Below are 23,798 nucleotides of genomic sequence, written 5' to 3' on the forward strand. Positions count from 1 at the left end.
CTTACGGGTGCCCATGTTTCCGAAAGCTAACTGCCACTTGATTCTAGGCTTCAGCGAAATCATAGAGCAAGCCATCGAAGATGGCGCTGACTCCAGCGATCGAATCCCGCTGCGGAGTCCTCTGGGGGTTGAGCAGAATGTAAACATCCGCTTTGCGCCTGACATCCTCAAAGTCGACATGGAGTGCAGCGCTCCACTCAACCCCGGTGGCCCTGGCAGTGGCGTCACGCTGGAGTGGACGAGCATTTCGTATGCTGTAAAGCAGCGCAAAGGTGCGTAATGGAATGCATAGTTTTGGCATGGTACTAAGCTACTTTTGTACGCTTACAGATGCAATGTTACCCAGCTCTGTATAGAACTGAGGATTTGTGATGAGCCTTGGAAGCGTTCAGAAAACATTCTCGAGACGTCTCGTGGGACGTTTTTGTGCTCGTTTTTTTTTTCACTTTTCCAAACCGGTAAATGTGTTTTGTCTCAAATGGTTTTTCCTGCCACTCAAACGAGGTTCCTGTGCTACTTCAGTAACAGCCGAAATGCACTCTTCACAAGCTATAATCAGTTACAACCTTCAAATGCAGAAGGCCTCCGGCGTTCGGCTTTACACCAACTTTACGCCTTGCACCAGTTAAAAGAGAGTTCCCAGAGCCACTGCTGCACCCACAAAAAATCCTGCATTCGAATTAGTCAAAGAATGTAACATTGAGGCGTCAGCATTCGGACAGCTCTTTGGCCAGCATAAGACGTTTGGGAGACCAAAACAATATTTTTTTTTTCAGAAAAGCCCTACGTGGAAGAACCAAGAAGTCCTTTCAATAAAGCACGAAAACTCGTGGTTCTCCACACAAATAAATGACAAATAGTTGCCATTTTGTCCGCGCCGAAAAATAACTGTCAAGGCGCTTGCTCTTGTAGTAATGTCAATTGCAGCTGTACAGGCAGGGGGTGCCAAATGATGACGCCATTTGAAGTTTTAGTGCCTCCCGATAGCGGGGGTACCTATTCCGTTTATGCCAATACGTTCTGATAATCCCCACGGGTACATCCTATCCTCTGCTGGTATCCTTTTGCTAGAATGTTGAAGAAGTCAGATGCAAAAACCACTCATGGGGAGGGATGTGGCAGTGGATGTGGGGGGATGTGGGGAGATGTGGAGGGATGGGTCAAAACCACCTAGAGTGCTGTGGCTAGAGCTGTATTAGGCTAATATACTTTTTCATGCATTTCAGAGGGACCTGCATTCTAAACAGTATCCTCTCGCAGCGTGCCATCCTCAGTGAACGGCCGCCAATGTGTTTTGGAAGGGTCTGATGGCCATCATAGCTGTTTATGCTTTCCAGAGTCGACATTATCCGCTGTATGGAGATGATTGCCTCTGCCTCGCTAGCACTTTATGCCCTTCACTTTATAGCGCACTGCCAAAAATAAGAAACAACATGGTGTGAACAAACATGATGAGTCCTTCTGGCACGCACTGCCTAGCATTCCTAACAAGCTGCTAGCAATGCGCTTGGCGAGCCTGTAGTCGGCGGCGGCCGAGGTGACGGCACGTAGCGAAATGACTTCTAGCTGTGTGACGATGTTGACCATTGGTGGCGTTTTTTCCGCCCCATAACGCAGCGTCCGCAAAAAGAGCAAAACGACGATATGAATGACAAGAATTCCTAACGCGCATGCTTCCCGCTACTCTTGACAAATAAGGAAAATAAAGAAAATAGCCAAGGCCGAAGCAGACAGCGCAACCTGAGCAAACAGTTTAGAATACATCCGCAGTCTTCTGATGTTCGCCACAAAAAGCATATCTGCTTGCAGTTCACCTTCTGTGTCCGTACGCTACGCGTCTTAGATTTAATTGGCTGAATATTTTCTCTCTTCATATTGCATATTCTAACGCTTCCATCTCCCATTCTATAATACCTTTTTTTTTTATGCACAGTAAGAAACGACTGCTACAACTGATAGACTTCCACTTGTTTAGACCTTTTTCCGGCGTGCCTTTTACGTACACATGTCTAATGGTCTTCTCACTCTTGTTTTACATTTCACAGATAAAAGGACGCTAATCAACAACATGCACGGCAGATGTTCTCCTGGCACCATGACAGCAGTAATGGGACCTTCCGGAGCTGGCAAAACAACGCTTTTGAATGTCCTTTCCGGTCACTAGTAAGTGATATTGTGTTTGTATTCCTGTCTGCAATGCTGCGTAGGCATACAGTGACTACGTATGTCAGCCGTGGCTTCGCAGTGATTAGGTAGTGAATAGGCAGTGAAGAGGTATGCCAGGTACGCCTGCCAATAAGGCCAGCTTCAGGGTGCCGTACACAGCAGTCTTCTTACTTGAGATTCATTTTTGGAGCTTGTCTGGCCGAAGTTCTCGAGCGCACTTCTCTCAACTGCAGCGACCGGGGCTACGAAGGCGAAGTCCGCGTCAACGGCTGGGTGCGGAACACGGAGCTCTTCAACCGACAGAGCTGCTACGTCATGCAGGACGACGTCTTGCTACCGGAGCTGACCGTGCGCGAGTCGTTGGACATGAGCATTCGTCTCCGCTTGCCGTCCCTGCCGCCGGGCAAGCGGGCCCATTTGGTAGGCAAGAGTTTTTATCTTTATGTCCAGACAAATCTTCTTCAAATCTTTTGGCCATCTTGCCACGGATATTAAAAGGACACTAAGAATTACCTTATCTTATTAATGGCTTAAAAAAAAGAAATGATTATCTGACTCGTCTGGGTGTTAAAGGGACACTAGAGAAAATATCGAACTAAGCAAGGTGGATAGAATATTCGTCTGGAACACTATCGGCGGGTTTTCCGGGTGGTTAGGTGGCTGCGTTGCTGGGAAAATCACAAATAAAAGTCCCCAAACTCCCCCACATTCGAACCGCCCGCAAAGAAATTAGCACAGAGACGTCATTTCTACGGTGCATTTGTAACGGTGCCCTCTGAATGATCAGAGGCGCCACTCACAAAGACAGGAAGCGTGGCCAGAAACCGGAACTATCCTGCCGGTCGACCCTGCAGTGACGGCGAGCAAGATGCAAGTGCTGACGACCTGAGCCCCTCACCTGTACGCCCCCCCCCCCCCCTCCCCCTTCTTATCCGCCAAAAGGTAGATAGATGCTCTCCGCTGCATCGCGTGGGTCTTCATGTCCTTGTAACGTACGCGTACAGATACGCTCCATGGTTGCGAAAGGAACTCCATAAAGTTATCGAGGTCAGCCGCAGACTTAACAACAATTTGCTGTTCGCGCTCACGTACATATACAGTGGCGAGGACGACGCAAGCGAGTGGCCTTCGATGCGTTGTGCGCTATCGTAAAGTGTACACGCGAGCGTCTAGGGAACCTCATCCGAGCAGCAGCCATACTCCAATATATTGCATTTAACACCGGACCTGAGTTAAGAGAGCGCGCATCCAACACCAAACGGCCAGCTGCGCTGTCGATTATCGTGTGTTTGTTGATTAACAACGCAGTTACAAGGTCGCAAACGACCGCTGTGACTGAATTGGCGGGGGTCATGATGTCTACACTCCTCCTGTGAACTGTTAGCTGAAAAGAAAATGGGCATGTTCAGCTTAACTGTCCTCTGGTGCCTGCCGGCTGTGGCTTTCGGCAGCCAATGCACTCATAATCTTAAAACACTCGATTGCTTTAAAGTTCTCGTCACGGAAGCGTACCCTTAAAACGAATTAGCTGCATATTGCTTCCCTTTACCTCGGCTTTGCTGTGGAGGCCGAGTACTGGGATGAAAGACGCTAATATCCGGCCTCGCGTGCCGGCGCCTCCATTGCTTCATGCATGACGACCCACGCTGAGATTTTTCTTTATTGAGTTGAATGAGAGCTGATGGTGCACAGCAGTATTTGGATGTTATACAGCGTATTTCAAAGCATATGCGCTTTTCCAATGAGCAGAAAACATAGAAGACAAAGGAACTCTGACATCAGGCTTCACACGTTAACCACGTGCCTGCATGCGCGTGCGCCGCTCCAGCCTGTACAAAAAAAAAAAAACATTTTGCAATTCCAGAACCCCCGCAACCTATACAAAAAGTAGCAGATACAACGGATGAAAGGAGAACGAAACCACTTCATCAGCCGCCTAGCAAGGACAGCGGAGCATGAATACCGTTGAGAGCTTGCGATTCTGAACTTGCTGCTTACAACAGCCACAGGCAGCTTACGAGTACAGAATGCGAGGCGAAGGATTCGGCGCTAGTTTTTGCGTCTAACCGTTCTCTTTGCAACCTGTATTGCGCATTTGTAATTTTCTACTTCGCACTCTTTGCTACACGTGCCGCGCTGCTACCCTCGTATTCCGACGCCAACTGCCAGTCGGCGGTGAAAGAGGGTTCCTCATAGGTGACCAGCATTAGTTGTATAAATCCGCTGATGGCGGCGCTACGTGTGCTTTGCTTGTGCACAATTTTCTTTCTTTTAAAAACTTTGTTTCCGGCAAAAATGTGATACATGCTATCACGTGAAGCTTATCTATTATTATTATTATTATTATTATTATTATTATTATGTAAAGGGATTATTATTATGTAATTATTTATTATTATGTATGCATTTTCACGCTTTTCAGTCACTATGTTTTTTTTTAGGCACGGTCCTACAAGCCATCTAAAGGCTTAGACCGGCCTGTCTCGCCTGTAGTGTTATTGAAGGTGACAAAATAAACTATTATTATTATTATTATTATTATTATTATTATTATTATTATTATTATTATTATTATTATTATTATTATTATTATTATTATTATTATTATTATTATTATTATTATTATTATTATTATTATTATTATTATTATAAGAATAATATTATGAATTATTATTTTCCTTTAACGTTTCTTTTGCAGCAAGGACTGGTTGCAGCCGTTTACAGTAAATGGCGCTGTCGCATATCCTCTGAGACCTGTGGTTGGTGGTTTCTTTCAATTTTTTGGGCTTTCATATGGCGAGCTTAGAGAAACGATTCATCAAAATATATTGGCGAGAACATGAAATTTCTAATCTCAGGCCCGTCGCATTTCATAAAACTTCGCAGTGCTTCTGACTTCCTGAAATAAGAATGGAAGCCAAAGTTGTACCGACAACATTGAGTCACTTCACCAAGGATTTCTATGATTTCCAACTGCCGGAGCCTGTACTTTGTTTTTTATAATGCGAAAGGTATTAACCAGACAGCGTCAGCAGGACTCCGGTTTTTATCTGGCAAATTATTAATGCGATAGCTTTAAAGGCCCCGTTCATCAGAATATGCGGTGTCGTCGTTGACGGCGTTGTGAGCGAAATATCGCCAGGATTTCTCTGGCAGGCCGTCCCGAGAGAGCAACCTTGGAGGCAGGTGGGACACCTAGGTCACGTGACCGTGCGGCGGCATCACAACCTGCCCAGCGGATAGTGAGCAAGCTGCCCACCGTGACAGGTGGCAGCTAAACTAATGATTGGTCGCTCCGAAAGAGCAACATGGGTCGCACAAGGCCCATCGCTGGGAGCACCTGTCATCGCAGGGTAGTGGCTTCTCGTTTAACAGCTCCACCACTGCGCCAGGAATGGTATGAGGACACCCGGGGATCTATGAATGTAAAGTAAAGAATTACCTCCTGCATATATGGTAATTAACCTATTACGTTATCGCGTCACATCCTTAAGGCGGTGCTGAAGTGTCCCCCAACAATTTTTTGAAGCCTGGACTATGCTCAAGATTCCAGCGCACGTTTAAGTCCCACTGTGGTGCTCATATTTTATTTGTTCATATTTCATGCGAAAGGAAGGTGGAGAGTGCGGGGGTTTTGTTTAATTAAATGGCTCAATGAAGCTTTTAATTCAAACCCATGGTGAAATTTGCAATACACAAGCTGAAAGCTGTCGACCAGTTTCGACCAACCATTTACTTTTGTTTAGAGAAGACAGCAAGTTATCGGCCGCACCTTCCGACATTTAACTTTGATGTTTCGAAATTGGCCGACATTTCTTCGCACCCTACCGACCTGCGCACCCTTCAAAGGTTTGGTTTGGTTTATGGGGTTTAACGTCCCAAAGCGACTAAGGCTATGAGAGACGCCGTAGTGGAGGGCTCCGGAAATTTCGACCACCTGGGGTTCTTTAACGTGCACTGACATCGCACAGTACACGGGCCTCTAGAATTTCTCCTCCAAAGAAATTCTAGCCGCCGCGGCCGGGATCGAACCCGCGTCTTTTGGGTCAGCAGCCGAGCACCATAACCGCTGAGCCACCGCGGCGGCCCACCCTTCAAAGACCAGACGAAGTCTTAGGCTCCGCCTGAATACATTCCAAACAAATTTCATTGCTCGAATTTAAGTTGTTCTTGGCCCGACGCCGGACACTAAAAAATAGACATGAACTTTGGCATTATACTGCAGAAGAAAAGCTGGAAGATACAAATTCAGGCAGTGTTCTGTGTTTCATCCGGCATATTTTCTAAACCAAACTTATCATGTACTTGAATCTGTTATTCTGTTGCACTCCACTCATGCGCTTTGCTGTGCATGATTGTCTCAAGAAATAACTATTTACCAGCGCTGCTTTTCATCTGTTCTAGGTGAAAGAAGAGCTCTCAAAATGGGGACTTGAGGACTGCCAGAACACGAGGGCTGGAAACCTGTCAGGAGGACAGCGTAAGAGGCTATCTATCGCGCAGGAGATCGTCAGCAAGCCGCCCGTCATCTTCCTCGATGAACCCACAAGGTGAGCGCGCTGTAATCCCCGCTGTAATTGTAATCCCCTTTGTGTAAGCAAGATACTGCATACAAACGGTTGCTATTAGAAATACTTGGTTCAAAATTTTCCCCAAGAATAGGCTGATACATTTATACCTACTCCAATAGAATCTACGAGTCGTATATTACAAGAGCTCTAATCGAATGTACAGTGCAAATAAACCAGTTGAATAAATTGAGCACTTCAGTAATAAAGGCCACCTGCACCTTTATTTCTCGCTTGCATTTTTATGATCGATTGCCTGTGGTATTGTGATGTGCTGCGGTTGACCTTACCTTCAGACGCCCTTGGAACTCTGACAAAATTCATCAACCTATAAATTTTTACCGACTTACACATCACTAAATATTAATCACAGGGCAAAGTGGGAAAATATCTACTGCTGGAGCATATTTCCCAGTTGCCGCTATCAAGCACACTTTCTACTTCCGGAAATAACATTCTCCCCCACTTTCTTTCTTATATCACCAGTGGTCTCGACTCCAGCACCGCACTTCGCTGTGTTTCTGTAATGAAGTCTTTCGCTTCGGATGGCCACACGGTTATATGCTCCGTCCACAACCCAAGTGCGAAACTCTTCTCTTACTTCGATGTGGTAAGTGTACATACTGTTATCTACATAAAATTATACGAAGGATCTGGATTTCTAAAGTGATAAGCGCAACTTCATTAACCTATATTGTTGCGTAGCTTTGTATTGCTTCTTCGTGCTTGAAGCCACCAGTATTGGGTCTTATCACTTTGTTGTAGACGTGATAGATTTACTTGCCGAGATGGTAGCCACGTGAAACTATACAGGTCAGTATTGCCGTAAATGCTTTCTGCACACTGTCTCCAATGTTATTCGCAACCTTTAAATTTAACGCGGCCAAGAGCGGAGATGAGCCTGTCATTCGACGACCATCAACCAAACTATTTGCTATCGCCGCTCTCGAGTCATTTCTGTTAGTGGGCATAGGTTTATCCAATAAGTAGGTTTTTGCTGAGCAATTTTTTTACTGTCGTCCATCACCACATCACATCTGGTGAAGGTGCCAGGTTCAGAAAGGATTTCCTCTTCCACTCGCCGCACTAGCCCAAGTTGTTTGCACCACGCAGCGAAGAAGCAGCCGAGCCTACACACTGTGCAGGAACGGTTCCAAGCTGCCGTCGCCTCTAAGGACTGTTACGAGAGCACGATCTGCTACCGCAGAAAGGCGCAGATCTGAAGCCTCTGCACAGACGATGAGGACGACAGCCTCACTGGTCATTATGTGCGCAATCCAGTACCCGCTCTCAACAGCTGGAACTATCTGAAAAATCTGAGAAATACTTTTTTTTTTTTGCACTGCAAGAATCTTCCCAGAGTTGGTAAGAAAAGTACCAAACTTCCTTGCCGCCCTGAGAACATGTAAAAGGGAGCTTTTCAAGACGTTTACTACTATCGTTCGGAAAGAACTGGCCAATGCTTTGGTGCAGTCTCGCATTCACCACCTTAATAAGAAGGTAACTGCTATGCCTATGTCGAAGCAATGGCACCTTTTTTGGTGCGCCGGTCCTGATATGAGTGAGGGAGTGAGAAAAATAAAGTTATATAAGACGTCAAAAAGCCATCTTTTGCGGGACGCTTTCACAATTCCACTAATAGTTACTGTCTTCCACGTTACAACGACTTTTTGCCCTCTCAAAAGCCACTATAAACACCTATTGCCAAGCACCGAATCTTGGCCGACGGACACTGCCGACCTCTTTGTAAAAAGCCCCGTACCGACCAGCGACGCGAGAACGGGAAGCCATCCATGAAGAAGTTGAAGAATTTCTGCGGAACGACATCATCCAGTCAGCAAACAGCCCATGGACATAACCAGATAACCTGGTAAAGAAGAAATACGAGTACTTCAAATTTGCGCTGATCATCGTTAATTGAACAGCATAACGAAGAAAGGCGTCTACCCACTGTCAAGGATCGACCCCATGTTAGACCGGCTCCCTGAAGCAAGGTGCTTCTTGCCGTTGCACCTTAAGAGTGGCTACGGCAGATCAAAGTCGATTAACAAGACCATGAGTAGACCGCATTTTCCTGTTTATGCATTTTGGGCTGTGTTCTGCACTAGCAACTTACCTAGATGAGGTCGTTGTCTTCGAAATTAACTTCGACAAACATCTGAAGAGGCTGCACGCAATACCAGAAGCTATTAAGCTTTGTGGACTTACCCTAAAGTAGAAAAATGCCCCTTCATGGAGATCCTATTTCTAGGCTGCATTATCAACAAGGAAGTAGTGCGCCCCGCTTACTAAAAAACAGCCGCATCGCGCAGTGTCCGCAACCTGTCAATAAAAAGATGTGCAAAGATTTCTTGGTCTATGTGCCTATTACAAAAGATTTGTGAAGGAATTTTGCGTATTTCCAAGCTAGTGACGCATCTGACGAAGGCGGATGTGCCATTGAAACGGGAAGTACCAAAGGTCGAACCATTCAGGAGTTCCATCGCCACCAATTCGCCGGGAGGGGTCAAATTGATGCATGCAGCGCAGCCCTAGGCGCCATACTTGTACAGAAGAACAACGGGTTAGAAAGGGTTATTACCTATGCAAGCCGCCCTCCGTCGAACAAGGCGGCCATATATTCGCTCTCCGATAAGGAGTGCCTCGCGATAGCCGTGGCCACGTTGAAATTCTGCCAGTACTTGCACGGTACACTTCTCAAGGTTGTCCGCGATCATCACGCCTTATGCTGGATTGCCAGCCACAAGGGTCCGTTTTGCCTCCCCGCTAGGAGGAGCTTGCGAATCCAAGACATTAAACGTGGTTAACAGCTGTGGGCGCAAGGACTCCGATTCAGACTGCCTGTCACGGCCACCTGTCGACGCATCACCAAACGGCGATCTTGACGACGCCATCCTAGGACAGTAAGTGGCAGCGATTTTGCACAACAGCAGTGCTCGAGGCCTGATCTGCAACGCCTTGCCAAGTACCTAAAAGGCCACACCGAATCACCCCCCTGAGTTTTCAGGTGCTATTTATCGTCCTTCTTCTTAAAGAACAACGTTGTTGAGGAGAACTCCTCCCCAAGCAACACCACATGCCTTCTTGCTGTGACCATGTTGCTTCGAGAAAAATAACTCAGGCTTCACACAACCAGCCCAAAGCTCTACATTTAGGGCTCAGACGCGCGATCCAGTGAATTTATTACTGACCACTGTTATCCCCCAAGGACTCATTTTATGTTGTCGTGACTTGACGTGACTATCAGTAACGAAAGACGCCTACAACCAGACCAGTTGGAATGCTGAACGCCATGCCATCAGCTTAAAATCCTTGGAACTGATTGAAATTCGCCATTTTGGCCCTTTCCCAGATTCAGCATCATCCAACAGGTGGATCATTGTAGCGACTGACTAAATGACCCACTGCGCCGTACCACGAGCTCTATCAAACGGTACAGATGTGGAAGTCGCCATTTTTTTTTTTTTTAGTGAGCAGGTCTATTTGCCCCTTGACGCCCCAATAATTCTCAAAATGTACCAGGAAACAGCGTTCAAGCTGAGCTGGCGCAAGCGCTTTTGCATTTTCTCAGACAAGGCACCGTACAGGACAGATGCGTACAATCCACAGAGTAATGGCGTTACTAGGCGTATTAACGCGTCACAGCCATGCTTGCCATGTATGTCGACACGGAACACAAGACTTGGAACGTCATCCTTCCCCTCGTTGCCTTTGCCTACAGCACCGCTGAGCAGGAAGCCACCCAGATGAAGACATTTGTACTCGTCCACGGCACAGAAAGATAAGAGCACCGCTTACCTCATGCTGCTGATTGCCACCGAAGTAAACCGCGACTTCGCCGCTTGCCTAAAGCATGCAGAAGCCCGACACCTTAAACGGCTTCGTGCTAGAGACCAACAGCGCACTGACGCCCGCCGCTCCAGCCCATGCTGTCGCCACACGGCATACAAGCCAGAAGTTCGTGTATGGGTCTGGACGCCCACTCTCCGCCGCGTACTAAATGAATTGCTTTTTTGTCGTTACTTTGTCCCGCACTAGAGCTATTGTAGAATTGTAGAACTTGACTATGATGTCGTGACAGACGGCGTGACATCGTCCCAATCCGCCGCACATGTTCAGGTTTAGAAGTAATATACATGTTGGCCTCCTAAAGCCATATTATGCTCGCTATTGAACGATTTGTGTTTGCATTCACTGGGTATTTACGGCTTGGGTCGTTATACGGAGGACACTCCGAGCCGTCGCGTGTATGAAGCCCTTCCAAAGTCACCGATCGATGCGGCCAGCATAGAGAGATCAGAGAGCAAGGATAGGGGCGGCAATCCGCAAGAGATCCGCATTTATGTGGCAAAATTGCACCCGCGTGTAACTACGGCGTTCAAGGCTGTCGCAGGAAGCTTCCACGCCTTATCTCGAAAGATCGGTGGTGATTCTACCAAGTAGATTTAGAGCGGTAGCGCTGCTTGTATACAAGCCCATACGTTCAAAACACGGCGGCTTTTGCGCGAAGCCAGCACCTTCTTTGAAGGGTGAGGTAAATTGAATAATTACGTCCTAACTAAAAAACAAAAAAGCCATCACTTCATAACCACGTGTTTTTCAGCGGCAAAAATAAATCTCTGAGCGCCCCGAAGTTCCTTGCGACACACGAAACAAGGCCGAAGAAAGAAGACATGACAAGAGCCGACTAGAAACGCCATTTTTCGGTAGTAAATTGTCAAATTGGTTTTTGAGGAAAGGAAATGGCGCAGTATCTGTCCCACATATATCGGCGGACACATGAATCGCGCCGTAAGGGAAGGGAGGAAGCTGGGAGTGAAAGAAGAAAGAGAGAAAGAGGTGCCGTAGTGGGGGTCTCCGGAATGATTTCGACCACCTGGGGATCTTTAACGTCCACTGACATCGAACAGCACACGGGCGCCTCTTGCGTTTCGCCTCCATCGAAACACGGCCGCCGCGGTCAGGTTCGAACCCGGGTACTCCGTCTCTGTAGACGAGCGCCTTACCACTGAGCCACCGCGGCGGGTCATTTTTCAGTAGTCATTTCTCGTTGTATCTTTGTCCCTTGCCTTAGCCTTGCATGTCAAATTGAATTGCAAGGTGTTAGGGTACCAACAATGACAGCTATTTGCCTTAATGCCCGAGAGGTACATTTTATATTTATTTCATAGCTTCTTCTTTCAGGGCGATTTTCAGCACGCCAAGTCTGCGAGCAGTGCATTGTGACAGATGCAGTTGATGGAAGTTTGTTCACCTAAAGAATCAACAGTTCAGTTTTCTTACAAAAGCCCGCTTATTCGTTGAAACATCATCCCAAACTCAGACTGTGAATATTGACGAAATAAGAAGTGGCTGAAATAATCCACGAGACAAGTTGCATGTGCAACGAATCAGCTAGTTGCCTGCGGTACGTAAATGGCATAACAGTGCTGTAAATAGTGTTGCACTTTTCTAGTGAAATTATTACTCTTTTTTATAACATAAGGGGTGCAGACATTCATCAATGCGATCAAAACCTACGCAAAGCAGATGACATATAAAATCAAGCCCTCGCACAATGAGAAAGCAAGGGGAAGTACGGGAAAATGAATAAATACGAACAGTGACCTTCCTGTCGCTGGAAACGTTCAAGCAACCACATGCTCCAGGAGGTTACTGAGGAAGATTTAAATGAAACATGTGAATTCGTTACAGACTGCTCTGTAACTAACGCAAAAATAGAAATTGCACCTCAACTTCCGAGATTTTGTAAACGGCCATGAAATGTGACACACAACAATCTGTTCTCTGATCTATGATAATAAAGCAATAAAAGGGCAGTATCCCATCAGCTTTACATGTACAAAACTCTATGTGTACAAAATCTTTTGCAGGTGCAATATTCAGAGCTCAGTAGCATGTGTGTAGCGTCAGTGTGACCATTGACGCTACACACATGCTTTTACACACAGCATTTCCTTCGTGTTCGAGCTATAGATTTCTTCATTATCAAAGCGTTCTCCAATATTTAGAGGGATATAAAGTACATGTATTCTTTAAATTACTCCCAAGTTCACGCTTACTGCACCGTTACTTCACGATGAACACAAATAATTGCCATGCGGTATTTGACTCAGTGCAGTCAACACGAAGCGCAATCATTCCGTACCACTGCAGCTCCCCGAAAATTTACAGAATTCAACACACAACGTTCGATTTCATACAAAATACCAAGCGATTATCGGAAAGCAATCATCTGAGACCTTCCACAGAAGCTTTATAAGATACCTTTCTGGCTGGTATAAGCACTCAGTGGAAACGGCACCCCATAGTATTCAAACGGACCGCAACACCCTACCTTTTCAGTGTGATGCTAGCAGTGTAGTTCTCATTTTTGCACTTTCCTACGGGGAGCCATTTCTTCGCGTGCCGTGCGCTCTTCGTCTCGAACCACACCGTCTTTACGAAGGCGACAGCTTCAAAAGCGTACGACTGGAATTGTAGGTGGTATGGCAGAAAACAAGTGCGCACGAGTAGCCTACGAGAAAGCAGCCCGAGGGTAAAAAGTGTGTAAGCACTTGATATTAGCGCTGATAAGAGGTGAGAAGCCGGACGCAATGAAGTCACGACACGACGAGATACGCTGGCCAAGACCGGCAGTAGCCGGCAGCTAGAGGCAAGCAAGCAAGCCGCAGAACAGTCACGATGTATGGCGTAAGAGCCACTTCCCGCTACTGCGCGGGAACGCGAACATAAGTATTCAGGCGTAAGCCTTTTTTGGCTCATGAATGACGGGGACAGAAGTACTTGACGGAAGTTTGTAGGCGGAAGTTGTCGACGGAAGTTGTGGACGGGAATTGCCGCGCGAACTGTGTTAGCATAAGTTGTATGGTAAATAAAATAAAATGCAAAAGTTGATTCAGCAGCAGTTGATAAGCAACATATAAGTCATGGAATAAAAAATAAAAATGAAACAACAATAAAATAAAAGTAAAAATCAAGCACAAAATAAAAACAAAAGCCAAAATAATAAAAAATACATATGAATAAAAAATGAAAAATGTGGAGAGAATGAGAGGAGAGTTTCCGCACTTAAGCCGACTTCAGTGCAATCCTGTAATATTTCTTTCCTTCGTACAAAACAGCGCTGTACTTTCCAACCAAATATACACAGATAAAACATTTTGTAAGCCTAAAACTATAATTGGTAAGCTGACGCTTCTCCCAAATAATTGGGTCTTAGATGGTCAAAAGGCTAAAGATATATAACAAATTCTTTTTCTCTTCCTGTTGTCGTCACCGACAGTTCTGGAGCTTTCAGTTCGACTCGCCACTTTATGTTGTTGGCAGTGGGTTCTAAACCACTATCGAGCACCTCCTTCGCGACCTTTGTTATTTTGCCTTGAATTCTCTCCGTCAAAGACAGCCGAGCGCACTTGTTGCCATCACCACTATCGACTCATGTCTGTACATGGGCTCATGTCAGCCCTGTAAATATTTTTCTTTGAAAGTCCACAATGGTCTTCTTGCTGACCCGACCACCGACACCACCATGTAACATTATATTGCACGAATTCTACTTGTGTCGTTTTGTATTGCTGCGCGGTGGCAGTCGAAAGGACAGGACGTTATGATGGCATGATGAAGTGCGATTTAAGGGTTTTGGGCCTAGCGCGAGCATTCTGTCCCGCGCCACTGCCCGCTTCGTCGTTGTCTTCTTGGTAACATTTCCCAAGGCTACCGAAAGGTCCTCCCGAACGATTACTTGAATCCTGAGGGCTCGTGAACATTTTCCCCCGATGCTTCACGTCCTGCGCTCGTCAAGAGCCGGAGATCAAGACCCATGGGTGCGCCAGACGGCTTTGGCGCTGGTGCTCTCTTGGTTTTTGTCGTGGTCCGGTCAGTACTACATCGTGAGGTGCAAGCAGTGGGTCTTATCGCGTCTGCTGCTTGTTGTTGTGTCTCATGGCTGGGGCTGTGGGTATGGCAGGGAAGAGCAGTTGGTTATGTCTTATCAAGTGGATCCGGGGCTGAGCAGGGCGGCGAGCTCCAGGCGCTCTCAGCCTTCGACCAAGGCGAGCGGAAGGCGTCGATGCTTCAAGGGCAGAATGAAGATGAAGGGCGGCACCTTTGCCAAGTTGTACACGGTGACAAGCTAAAGAACACGACTAACTGATTAGATGATGAAATATGATATAATGGCTGCGACTGCGGGCCTAGCGAGAACACTCGGTTGTTGTTGTTGTTGCTGTTGTTTATAGCCTTTCAAAAGATGGCATATACCCACGCCCCTGCCCATTTCGTCGTTGTCTTCTTCATAACAGTATGTTGAACCTCTCTTTTGCAGTTGTATATGATATCAGGAGGACGCTGCATCTACAACGGTCCAGTACGGGCACTCGTGCCTTTCTTGGAGTCTCAGGGTCTGCACTGTCCCCTGCATCACAACCCAGCTGATTACAGTGGGTAGCACTGCTGGCAGCGAAACTTAAAATTGAACAATTTTAGCCTTGAAGATAAGGAAAAGTAAATCAACGTATACGCGATAAAGGTTAAAAACCACTAAGCCTATATTTTTAGAAAGTCACGGTCTACCATTGCTTACCTCGAAACCACGCAATGTGGAGGGATAATTGCATTTTTGTCCCCAGTCACTCCGTGCTATTTTATGGGCCTGGAGACCCTTCATTAATTGTTAGTGTGTGCAAACATTTTTAGCACTAATAGGATATGTTTGTTATTGGTTCATGTTTCATTTCAGAAACTGATACTCGAGTACTTCCGAATATCAGAAAATGTCTGACCATATGGCAGCTTTCGAATACAGCGCCGACTTGGGCGCAGTTGGTCGAGTAATATGTTCGTAAGCTAATGTTTGCTTGCGCACTTGCAGACACAAGCACTACAAGGCGGGTGTCCTCTGTCGTTCTATATGATGTCTCATCTGCAAAATAATATACATTTGGGCCAGTTGGTATGGTGTCGTAGTGAATCTACCAGTGCCGACGACAAGATCTTGGAAAGACACCAGACACGCGCTGCAACATTGCTACAAAAGACAAATTTATTGACTCAGCTCTTCATTTTCATTTCGCTATAGCCATTTTATATATCCCAGAAACTGCATTCGACGGTCAAATCAGTATGGCAATAAGTAACGAATGAAATGGGCCTGAAATATGTATCGATCAAGCCAATAGTTGCATCTGTCGTTTGCCCGCGCACAGTGTGAGCAACGTGCACAATTAATGACGTTCTTGGGCTCAACAAAATTTCGATCATAGCTACAATTTCCTGTCCTCAAGATACCAACATTAATGCATGCATTTAATCTCTAGTCTCGCAACTTCTCTTCCTGATCATTATTACTGAAGCATATTCTTTTTTCATTAGTCACGGAGATTGCCTGCGGAGAAAACGGCGATGTACAGACTCAGCTTTCGAAACATTTCACGCCACCTTGCACGGACACCAACAAAGAGAATGCGATGCACCCTACTGAACCTCGAACATTTTACGGTGGCCGCGTTATGACAAAGAAGGTAAGGACAATATCAAGTAGGCGCGTTCATTCACAGAAATCGCACAGCCACGATACAGCAGCGTTTTCAATGTTTCAATTAGTCGCAATAGCCTAGTGTCACTGTTTGTTACGTTCTGCTTGTTAATGAGCAATCCAATAGCTAGAGTAAGGCTTGTTTTTTTTGTTTTAGTGTATATCCATAATTTCTAACCTGCTTTTATTTATGATGTTTTGATAGGGAGATAATTACATTTTCCCCTTCCCATCTCGTGATCGCCAGCGCTACAGTGCACAAGCCGACTACAGTGGCCCATCTTCCCAGTGCCGTTGTGGCGCTAGTCTTGCTACGACGCAGGCGCCCTCGTTTGATAGGTAAAATAACAGAGGAAGAACTCCCCCCTCGCAGGCAAGTTGAACCTAAAAGGATGGAGCCTTGCAGCTCCCCACAGATTTTATTGATCAAGAAGAAGCCTGTGAGGTGATTTGCTGAAGGTGCGTAGGCCGTAATAGATGTACGCTGGGTAGCTCAAAGCTGCTTCGACGAGTAAGATGTATGTCTCCTACATCAGTGCTTGGGAAAGGCTTCCAAAGTAATATCAGGCCGGACTGAAACACACAGAGTGCCTACCAAAAACTCAATATTTTTTCCTTTCTACTTTGAGCTATAGTAAGCAAGTAGTGCTAGTCACGTGTCTGTGCAATACAGCTGTCAGAGGTTAACGTATACATTCGTAAACCGGTTGCGAAGAAATGGCTGCGCAGTATGAAACTACCTCATAGGAGTGTACGCATTTTTGTTCGGCCCGACAGCAAGTCTGAATTAAACAAAGCTGACGAAACTCGAGTCAGGGATGAAGGAATACACGCAGTTTTATAGCTTCTTGTAGAACTGCAGTGTCTGTTTCTGCCGCATCATTCTAAGACCAATGATTCGAGTTCGTCTTTGCATTTGAGTGATTTTTGAGGTTAACCCAGTTTATAACGGAGTTTTAGAATTTAATAGCTTTTGCTTGTCAGAGTGTTTCATCTATAAGATAACAAAAGAAATGCAGGCGTTTATCTATTATTCTCTTTCGCAAATATTGCTCCGTGTTGTACACTCTAAACATGAATACGCCTACGTGGGAATAAAAAGGACGTAAGCCGTCCTCTGGCGCACTTCCTTTCATATACCAGAGTGCGCTAGAGAACAGCATGCTCCCTTTTTACTTATTTCTTTTTAGAGAGTATGTTTTGATTATACCTATGCATTCATGCACATTGGTTTTTTATTGGTATGCATTGCAGAGGTGCTTACTGCCGACCTTATTGTGCCGACCTTATAAAGCCGACCTTATTGTGCAGTAACAACGTACACGAATTTCAAATTCAGGAGCTGCAAGATGCTTTGTCACGGCACCAGGAAAACATCAGTTATCTCGTGCAGTTCGTTGTGCTACTACGAAGATGCTTTCTGTGCATCGTCCGAAACAAGGTAAGCTGTGAACGCTTCCTATCTGCATGCTGTAATCAATGAGCAGAGGAGAAAGCGCGGAGGAATAATGACGGCATCGTTCTTGGTTTTTCTTCACCAAAGTTGACACAGTGACAATGGCACTGGGATACACGTTTTCTTAATTTTTTTTTAAATTTTAAACCTCTCGGAACAGCCCACCACGCATGTTCTCCTTATCGAATTGGCAACAGTTCACAGCACTGTTCGTAACAACAATGCGTTCTTTAACTGTTTATCGTGCTAGCCTAAATAATACCGCGCATAATAAATTTTAATCACTCAAACAGATTGAAATAACTACAAAGATGCTACGAATCTTCTCGATGAGTGATTATCGCAGCATGCATGTGAATATCATTTTGCTCTATTATATTCCGCTACCCATAGGCTTGCGTACTAATATTTTTGTCCAATGCTCTCGCTTCATTGTTTTCCTTTTTCTGTTCGAATATGTGATTGTGCATGGTAGCGCGTGCGCTCGTGCGCCAGTAACGATTCTGTGGCTTGCCTACTATACAATCAATATACCACGAAAATCATAGTCACATATGGTGTCTTCAGTACAGACATTCTAGCGTTGTTTTTAAAATATTCAGCGCATATGTCATTGCATAGCTTTACCCACCACTTGAACTTGTGGCTAACAGTGTTTTAACTTGCGGTATTGGCTGAACATTACTTTCATCTGGGACGCAAAAGGCTGCTTCCTCAAATTTTGCTTATAATAACAGTAGGCCACATAAAAACTAGGCATATCGATTCTCTAGGAAAGAAATAAAAATTATATTCACTTCTCTTCACAGGTCGCAACTCATCTGCGTCTTGCAGTTTACCTCGCTTTCGCATTGATGTTAACGGCCCAGTTCTACGGCATTGGAGACCAGGCAGCACGAGCAACCAACAATTTGGCTTTCCTTGTGCTTATGGTTTCTATGTTGCTCTTCCAGTCGACAATGCCTACTGTCATGATCTGTGAGTATTGCACACTCCTGAATAAAAGTTAAGAGTGCGCCCCAGTTTATGCACTAGCAAATGTTGCTCTCTAAATAAAATTTTGGTTCATGGTACAAGAACGCATGTATGGCACACTTTGTATCGCACGAAAGACTTCCTCGAATATTCTCGCGATCCAGGCATCATGTCTCTCAAAGCTAGTGACTAAAGAGCTTGTGATCTGTTAAAGAAGATCGTGTAGGGAAATCAAAAAGCATATTCTATGAGAATGAGAATAATGTCACTCCCATACCTCTTACTAGCTCTCTCTACTTTCCCCAGATCAATGTTGGCAAAAATCTACAGGATACGAAAAGTACAAATTAATTACTTACCTTCCGACTCCGTTATCAACCAGCCACACCTTTTCGACCAAGCTCGCGACACATACCATCAAAATTAACGCACTTACTCCTGCTGTAATTGTGCCTTTTAATCACCATTTAGTCACCCTCACGTCCCCTGCTACCAGAAAAACGCCACATGTCCACATATTAGGATGCGCTCAACGCAGCGGCCGCTTTTCGCGACGGACCTCCCCCAAGTTCGGGCAAACAAGCACGCTTCCCTAAATCCCTCTACTTAATTCCGCCACCTGCGCCTGAATCATTCATAAAGCTCCTTCGACAAGTTAAGCCGCCGCGGTGGCTCATTGGTTAAGGTGCTCGGCTGCTGAGTCGACAGATGCGAGGTCGATCTCGGCAGCGGCGATCGCATTTCGACGGAGGCGAACTGCTAGAGACCGGTGCACTGTGCGATGTCAGTGCACGTTAAAGAACACCCGGTGGTCTAAATTACCCAAAGCTCTTCACTACGGCGTCCCATCATAGCCTCAGTGGCTTTGGGACGTTAAACCCCATAAACCACATCTTTCCACAAGTTAGTTTTCATTATACGATATGGAATGTTCAGAATATTTCTGAATGACCGCTCTAAACCACGCGGGCTGATGTTCTGCCAATTATTTTTGTAGTTCCAACGGAGTTGAAAGTCTTGCTGCGTGAGCATCGGAACTGTTGGTACAAGCCGGCAATGTATTACATCGCTAGAGTCCTGACGGAAATTCCCTTTCTGGTAAGTTACGTAACAAAAATATAGTTCTCGAACATTTCTTCGCGCGTTCTAGGAGATTTGTTCTCGTAGCCGAGTTTGTTCTATCGACGCTGCGTCGTTCTGTGTTGGACTTTACCTGCAACGTGTACCCAAACTTTTCGTGTTAATTTTAAGCTCACACAGCTTAATGCAAGCGTTTTATTCCACACGTTTTCTGTAGCTCTTGGGACCGACCATGATGGTGCTCATCGTGTACTGGGCGACGGCGCAGCCGGCGGAGCTGTGGCGGCTTACCTCAGTGGTGATACTGTGTCTTCAAACCTGCGCCACCACACAGGGGCTGGCGCTCGTTGTGTCCGCTGCGTCCAGCTCTCAGGTGTGTGTACATAGATTCCCTGAAAGCATCGTGCTTAATTGGAAGTTTTGCCATTTGCGTACTCCGGTCAAACGAAGTGAGAATTATACGGTAGCGAGCAAAGCTTAAACTATAAACAGCCAGTCGTCACAATTGTTACTTACCAAGTTCTCCAAAGCTAGCTAGTAAAAGTTTTTCAATTTATATTTATTTAGTTTATTTTTTTGGTGTGTGTGTCGATGTCGGCCTTACCCTTTTTTTCTTTCCCATTGCACTGCTATTATTATTCCAAGCAGCACTTGATCGACAGTCAACATTGTTACATCACGGGAGATGCATGTCCGCCCCTTAAAACCACTTAAGCGAAAAACTGCTCTATGCGAACGTTCAATTATTTTTGTGAAACTTGGAAGTTAGACCGGCAAGCAAGCGCCAAGTTCGTGCATTCTCTCAGTCGCTGTACAGCGTTGAAACGCCGAACCAGAAAGCTTGTGAAGAGAGCGTCGTCATTTCAGTAGAAAGTTATTGGCTGCGGAGAGAAAAATAGTACTTGTTTCCTGCTAAGATCTCCAGCAACACCCCAAACCAATCTATTTTACTGCTACCTTGTTTCCGCGAGTACTTTCTGCATTCAATCGATAACAAAATAGAATGCACATAGTGTATCCCGCTTCACTTGGGTTAGGAGGCACTGTTTCTATTACTTTTCAGCTCAAGCGAGCTTTAAGAGTTCCTCTCTATTTCTTACTATTGCGTATAAGTTCTCGTTAATCTTTCTAGAGAATGTGTTGAAATCTAAGTTCAAATCTCTTCATATGCTTCATTCCAGACCGGTGCCCATGGCAGCCAGTGTGTGGAACGCGAATATGTAGTAGTATTTGTTGTTTATTGTTTACTACACACTACAAAAAGGTAAGAAAAGATGTTGCTCACCGCGGCAACTACTAACAAATGCCTTAAGCAAACACCTGAGATGCAGCCGGCTTAAATTAAAGGGACACGGAGACGACAGAGCAGAAGTGCTGAGAGGAGCGACAGCAAGAAACGACAGAGTAGAGCTACGTACACTATTTACAAAACACAAAAAGTAGACAAGTTTGCGCCGCTCGCGTGCGAGCATCCAGGCAGTGTCCGAGATAGAACTGGGAGCGAGAGACCACTGCTTGTAATTTACAAAACATAAGTAGCACTCTACAAACAAAACCACACGCAAGTAGCGTCCGGTCGCTAATTCTTCGCTCGCGCGCCACAGTGCACAAGCGGCCGAGAAATGACGTCTGAGAGGAACGTCAAGCCGGCCTGCTTGGTGTATGCACAGAGGATATGCAGTGCTCGAAACCGAATTGCACAGATTGAAGAAACAAGCCGCAAACGAATGAAACTCACGTACCTCCAACATGGCAGCGCACAAAACGCCTTTCTGTTAAACTGTACATTTCCCGAAGATATCCGAGGCCACAGGCTGCAGTGAAAACTACTTCGTTCGCGTGCACATTGTACACGTGCTTGGCTCGTTCAGTTTGCGACCGCGCACCAAACTGCTGTTTTTAAAAACACGCCAACGTTTTCGACGGTTCCAAAAAGGATCAGGAATAAGAAAGGCGGGCAGGTTAACCGGAAGAATAATCGTTTTGCTACCCTACACGGTGGTCAGTGGGTGAGGGGATAAAAAAATGAAAGAGAGGAGAGTAACAGAAAATTGAAGCGGAGCAGAGCCTTTGAGGCCTTCACCGCCGACCATCGCCGCGGGCAGTGGCCGAGAATCATCATTTCTGTCAGTGGGTTTGGAAGGCACACAGAACAGCATGCGCTCGAGAGCTTCCAGAGACTGCGTTCAAGCACGACCCGGCCCTCTTCTGGACCAGGCGAGCATGAAAGAAACAAATGGGGGTGGTTTTCAAGTAGTTTAACATAGTAAACGTCCGAAAGCATGTGTTAAGCCTGGTTCCGAAATTATTTTATCAAAAGTCCTTGCACCAGTCCTTGCAGCTGCAGCTGGAAGGACTGGTGGAAAGCCTGTTGGCCCATCCTGAGCGCGGTGATAACGCCGCGTGAGCTGCCCTCATTACGTAGTGCGCGCCCTGGCGGCTGCTGGCGACACAGGTCCCGTGGCGCCATCTACCAGCGTGGCCAGTAACCAACTCTTGACGCCGGGTCGCCCTCAAGTTGGTCAAGATTCACACAATTTTTCTTGGGGTTGTACCCGAACACCAGAACCAATGGTTTTGCTAACCAATAGTGTTGCTAGAACAATGGTTCTACCAATACCAGAATTAGGGAAGCCACGAATCACTGAGGCGCAGCCATTGCATGCGCAAATCTCCTTGACGTCGCCAGATGGCGCCACGTACCCGGCAGCTACGCGCGCGCCTGCAGCATCGGGACCAATCAGCGCCTGCTCACCGGCGATAGGCGGGCTCCCGGTATTCCGCTAAAACCATTGGTTCTAGCAACACTGTTTTGTCCTATGACGTCATCACGCTTGTACTTGCGAGTTTGGCCTGTGGCGGCGGTACCTGTATTTTGGTTATTGCTCTTTTCTACGTTACAAGAGCTTTGTTGTCAGTATGAGTGCCGTTTTTGTAATCAGGAGCTGGTATTCTGTCGATACAAGCCAACTTCAATTTCTCCTCAGTGTCCCTTTAAGCGCGCAGCGTGCGTGAGGGGGCGCCACTCGTTCTAGAGCAGTGGCACCTCCCTAAAAGCTTCGGCTTCCCCGCTCCCAGCTTCCATCATCCTTACCCTCACCTACTCCCTGTCAGGAGATCCGAGCGTAGTGGTGCTGCAAAATCCTCTTCCCGCTTTCACAGTCACCCTCCTATTTTCTCCCACGCGCAAGAAGAGCCGCATGCGCCAGCGCTCTTACTTCCCCTCCTCTTCTTGTCCCCAACTTCACTCACGGAGAGGTGACACGAGAGTATCGAGAACGTAGCGTATACAGTTCTCGCTCTAAGACCCTCAGGGCAATAACCAATGGCATGCAATATATTAGATTTCACATTGCTACTGTTGCCACATTGTGCATCTTCTGTAGCTATGTTGGCGCGAGATGTACTTCCTGTTTTCACTGAGACAAATTAGGACTATCACTAAGTTATGGTCATTATTTTCGGATAAGATTAGTTGTGTGTGTGCAACTGCCGCATAATTTTGTCGCCATGTCACTTGTTCACAGACGGCGATGTTCATGGCGATGCCTGCCTCGGCACCGTCGTTCCTCTTCAGCGGTTACTTCATGCCGCCCAGGCTACTTCAGCCTCCAGTGGCCTGGTTCACCTACACCTCCCACTGTTACCACGCCCTGCACGCCATCTTGTACGCGATCTACGGCGGTGGTCGCGGCGAGCTGGCTTGCAGCGAAGACACCTTCTGCTTCTACTCCGAGCCGAAGCAGGTTCTCAGCGAGATGGGAGCGGAAAACGCTTTCGTCCACGTCAAGTTTGGCATCCTGCTTGCCATGGACATTTTTTACAAACTTGTAGCTTACGTCATTCTGAGGTGGCGCTTGCGGCTTAAAATGTAGCTATATCCGGCAGACAACTTGTGCTGTTAAAATGTACCCACAAGGGAAAAAATAGTTGGACAGTTTCAGTACGCCTCGTTACGAGGCCCTTCATGCAGAGACGTGCACAGATATTCTGTTGCGTTTTAAATTATTGTAATAAA

General features: G+C 46.2%; 2 protein-coding genes across 2 annotated transcripts in view; one reads left to right on the forward strand and one right to left on the reverse strand.

The window, feature by feature from the left end:
• The window catches only part of LOC149340684 (uncharacterized), a 183,316-nt gene extending 170,064 nt beyond the window's left edge, over positions 1 to 13,252 (reverse strand). Inside the window, exon 1 of the mRNA XM_089549507.1 lies at positions 13,072 to 13,252. The gene's annotated coding sequence lies outside the window, so the exon portion shown is untranslated. The remainder of the gene's footprint in view (positions 1 to 13,071) is intronic.
• Positions 48 to 23,701, forward strand: LOC149340689 (ATP-binding cassette sub-family G member 1-like). The gene is made up of 12 exons (XM_089549509.1): positions 48 to 272; positions 2,046 to 2,163; positions 2,400 to 2,586; positions 6,571 to 6,716; positions 7,221 to 7,344; positions 15,061 to 15,175; positions 16,107 to 16,255; positions 17,609 to 17,710; positions 18,535 to 18,703; positions 19,698 to 19,798; positions 19,998 to 20,153; positions 23,308 to 23,701. Exons 1-12 carry the CDS (start codon positions 179 to 181, stop codon positions 23,653 to 23,655), a joined length of 1,809 nt encoding a protein of 602 aa, XP_089405635.1. The 5' UTR covers positions 48 to 178; the 3' UTR covers positions 23,656 to 23,701.
• The last annotated feature ends 97 nt before the right edge of the window (positions 23,702 to 23,798 follow it).

Source organism: Amblyomma mixtum, chromosome 6 (genome assembly GCF_055824585.1).
Source record: "Amblyomma mixtum isolate Tamu chromosome 6, ASM5582458v1, whole genome shotgun sequence".
NCBI classification, from domain to species: domain Eukaryota; kingdom Metazoa; phylum Arthropoda; class Arachnida; order Ixodida; family Ixodidae; genus Amblyomma; species Amblyomma mixtum.

Bases quoted from the DNA above. Each gene is read 5' to 3' on its own strand.
- LOC149340689 (XM_089549509.1), top strand. From the start codon at position 179: ATGGAGTGCAGCGCTCCACTCAACCCCGGTGGCCCTGGCAGTGGCGTC. The intron at 7,345-15,060 runs GTAAGTGTACAT...TCTCTTTTGCAG, and splicing joins TCTTCTCTTACTTCGATGTG to TTGTATATGATATCAGGAGG. The intron at 16,256-17,608 runs GTAAGGACAATA...TTTCAAATTCAG, and splicing joins GCCGCGTTATGACAAAGAAG to GAGCTGCAAGATGCTTTGTC.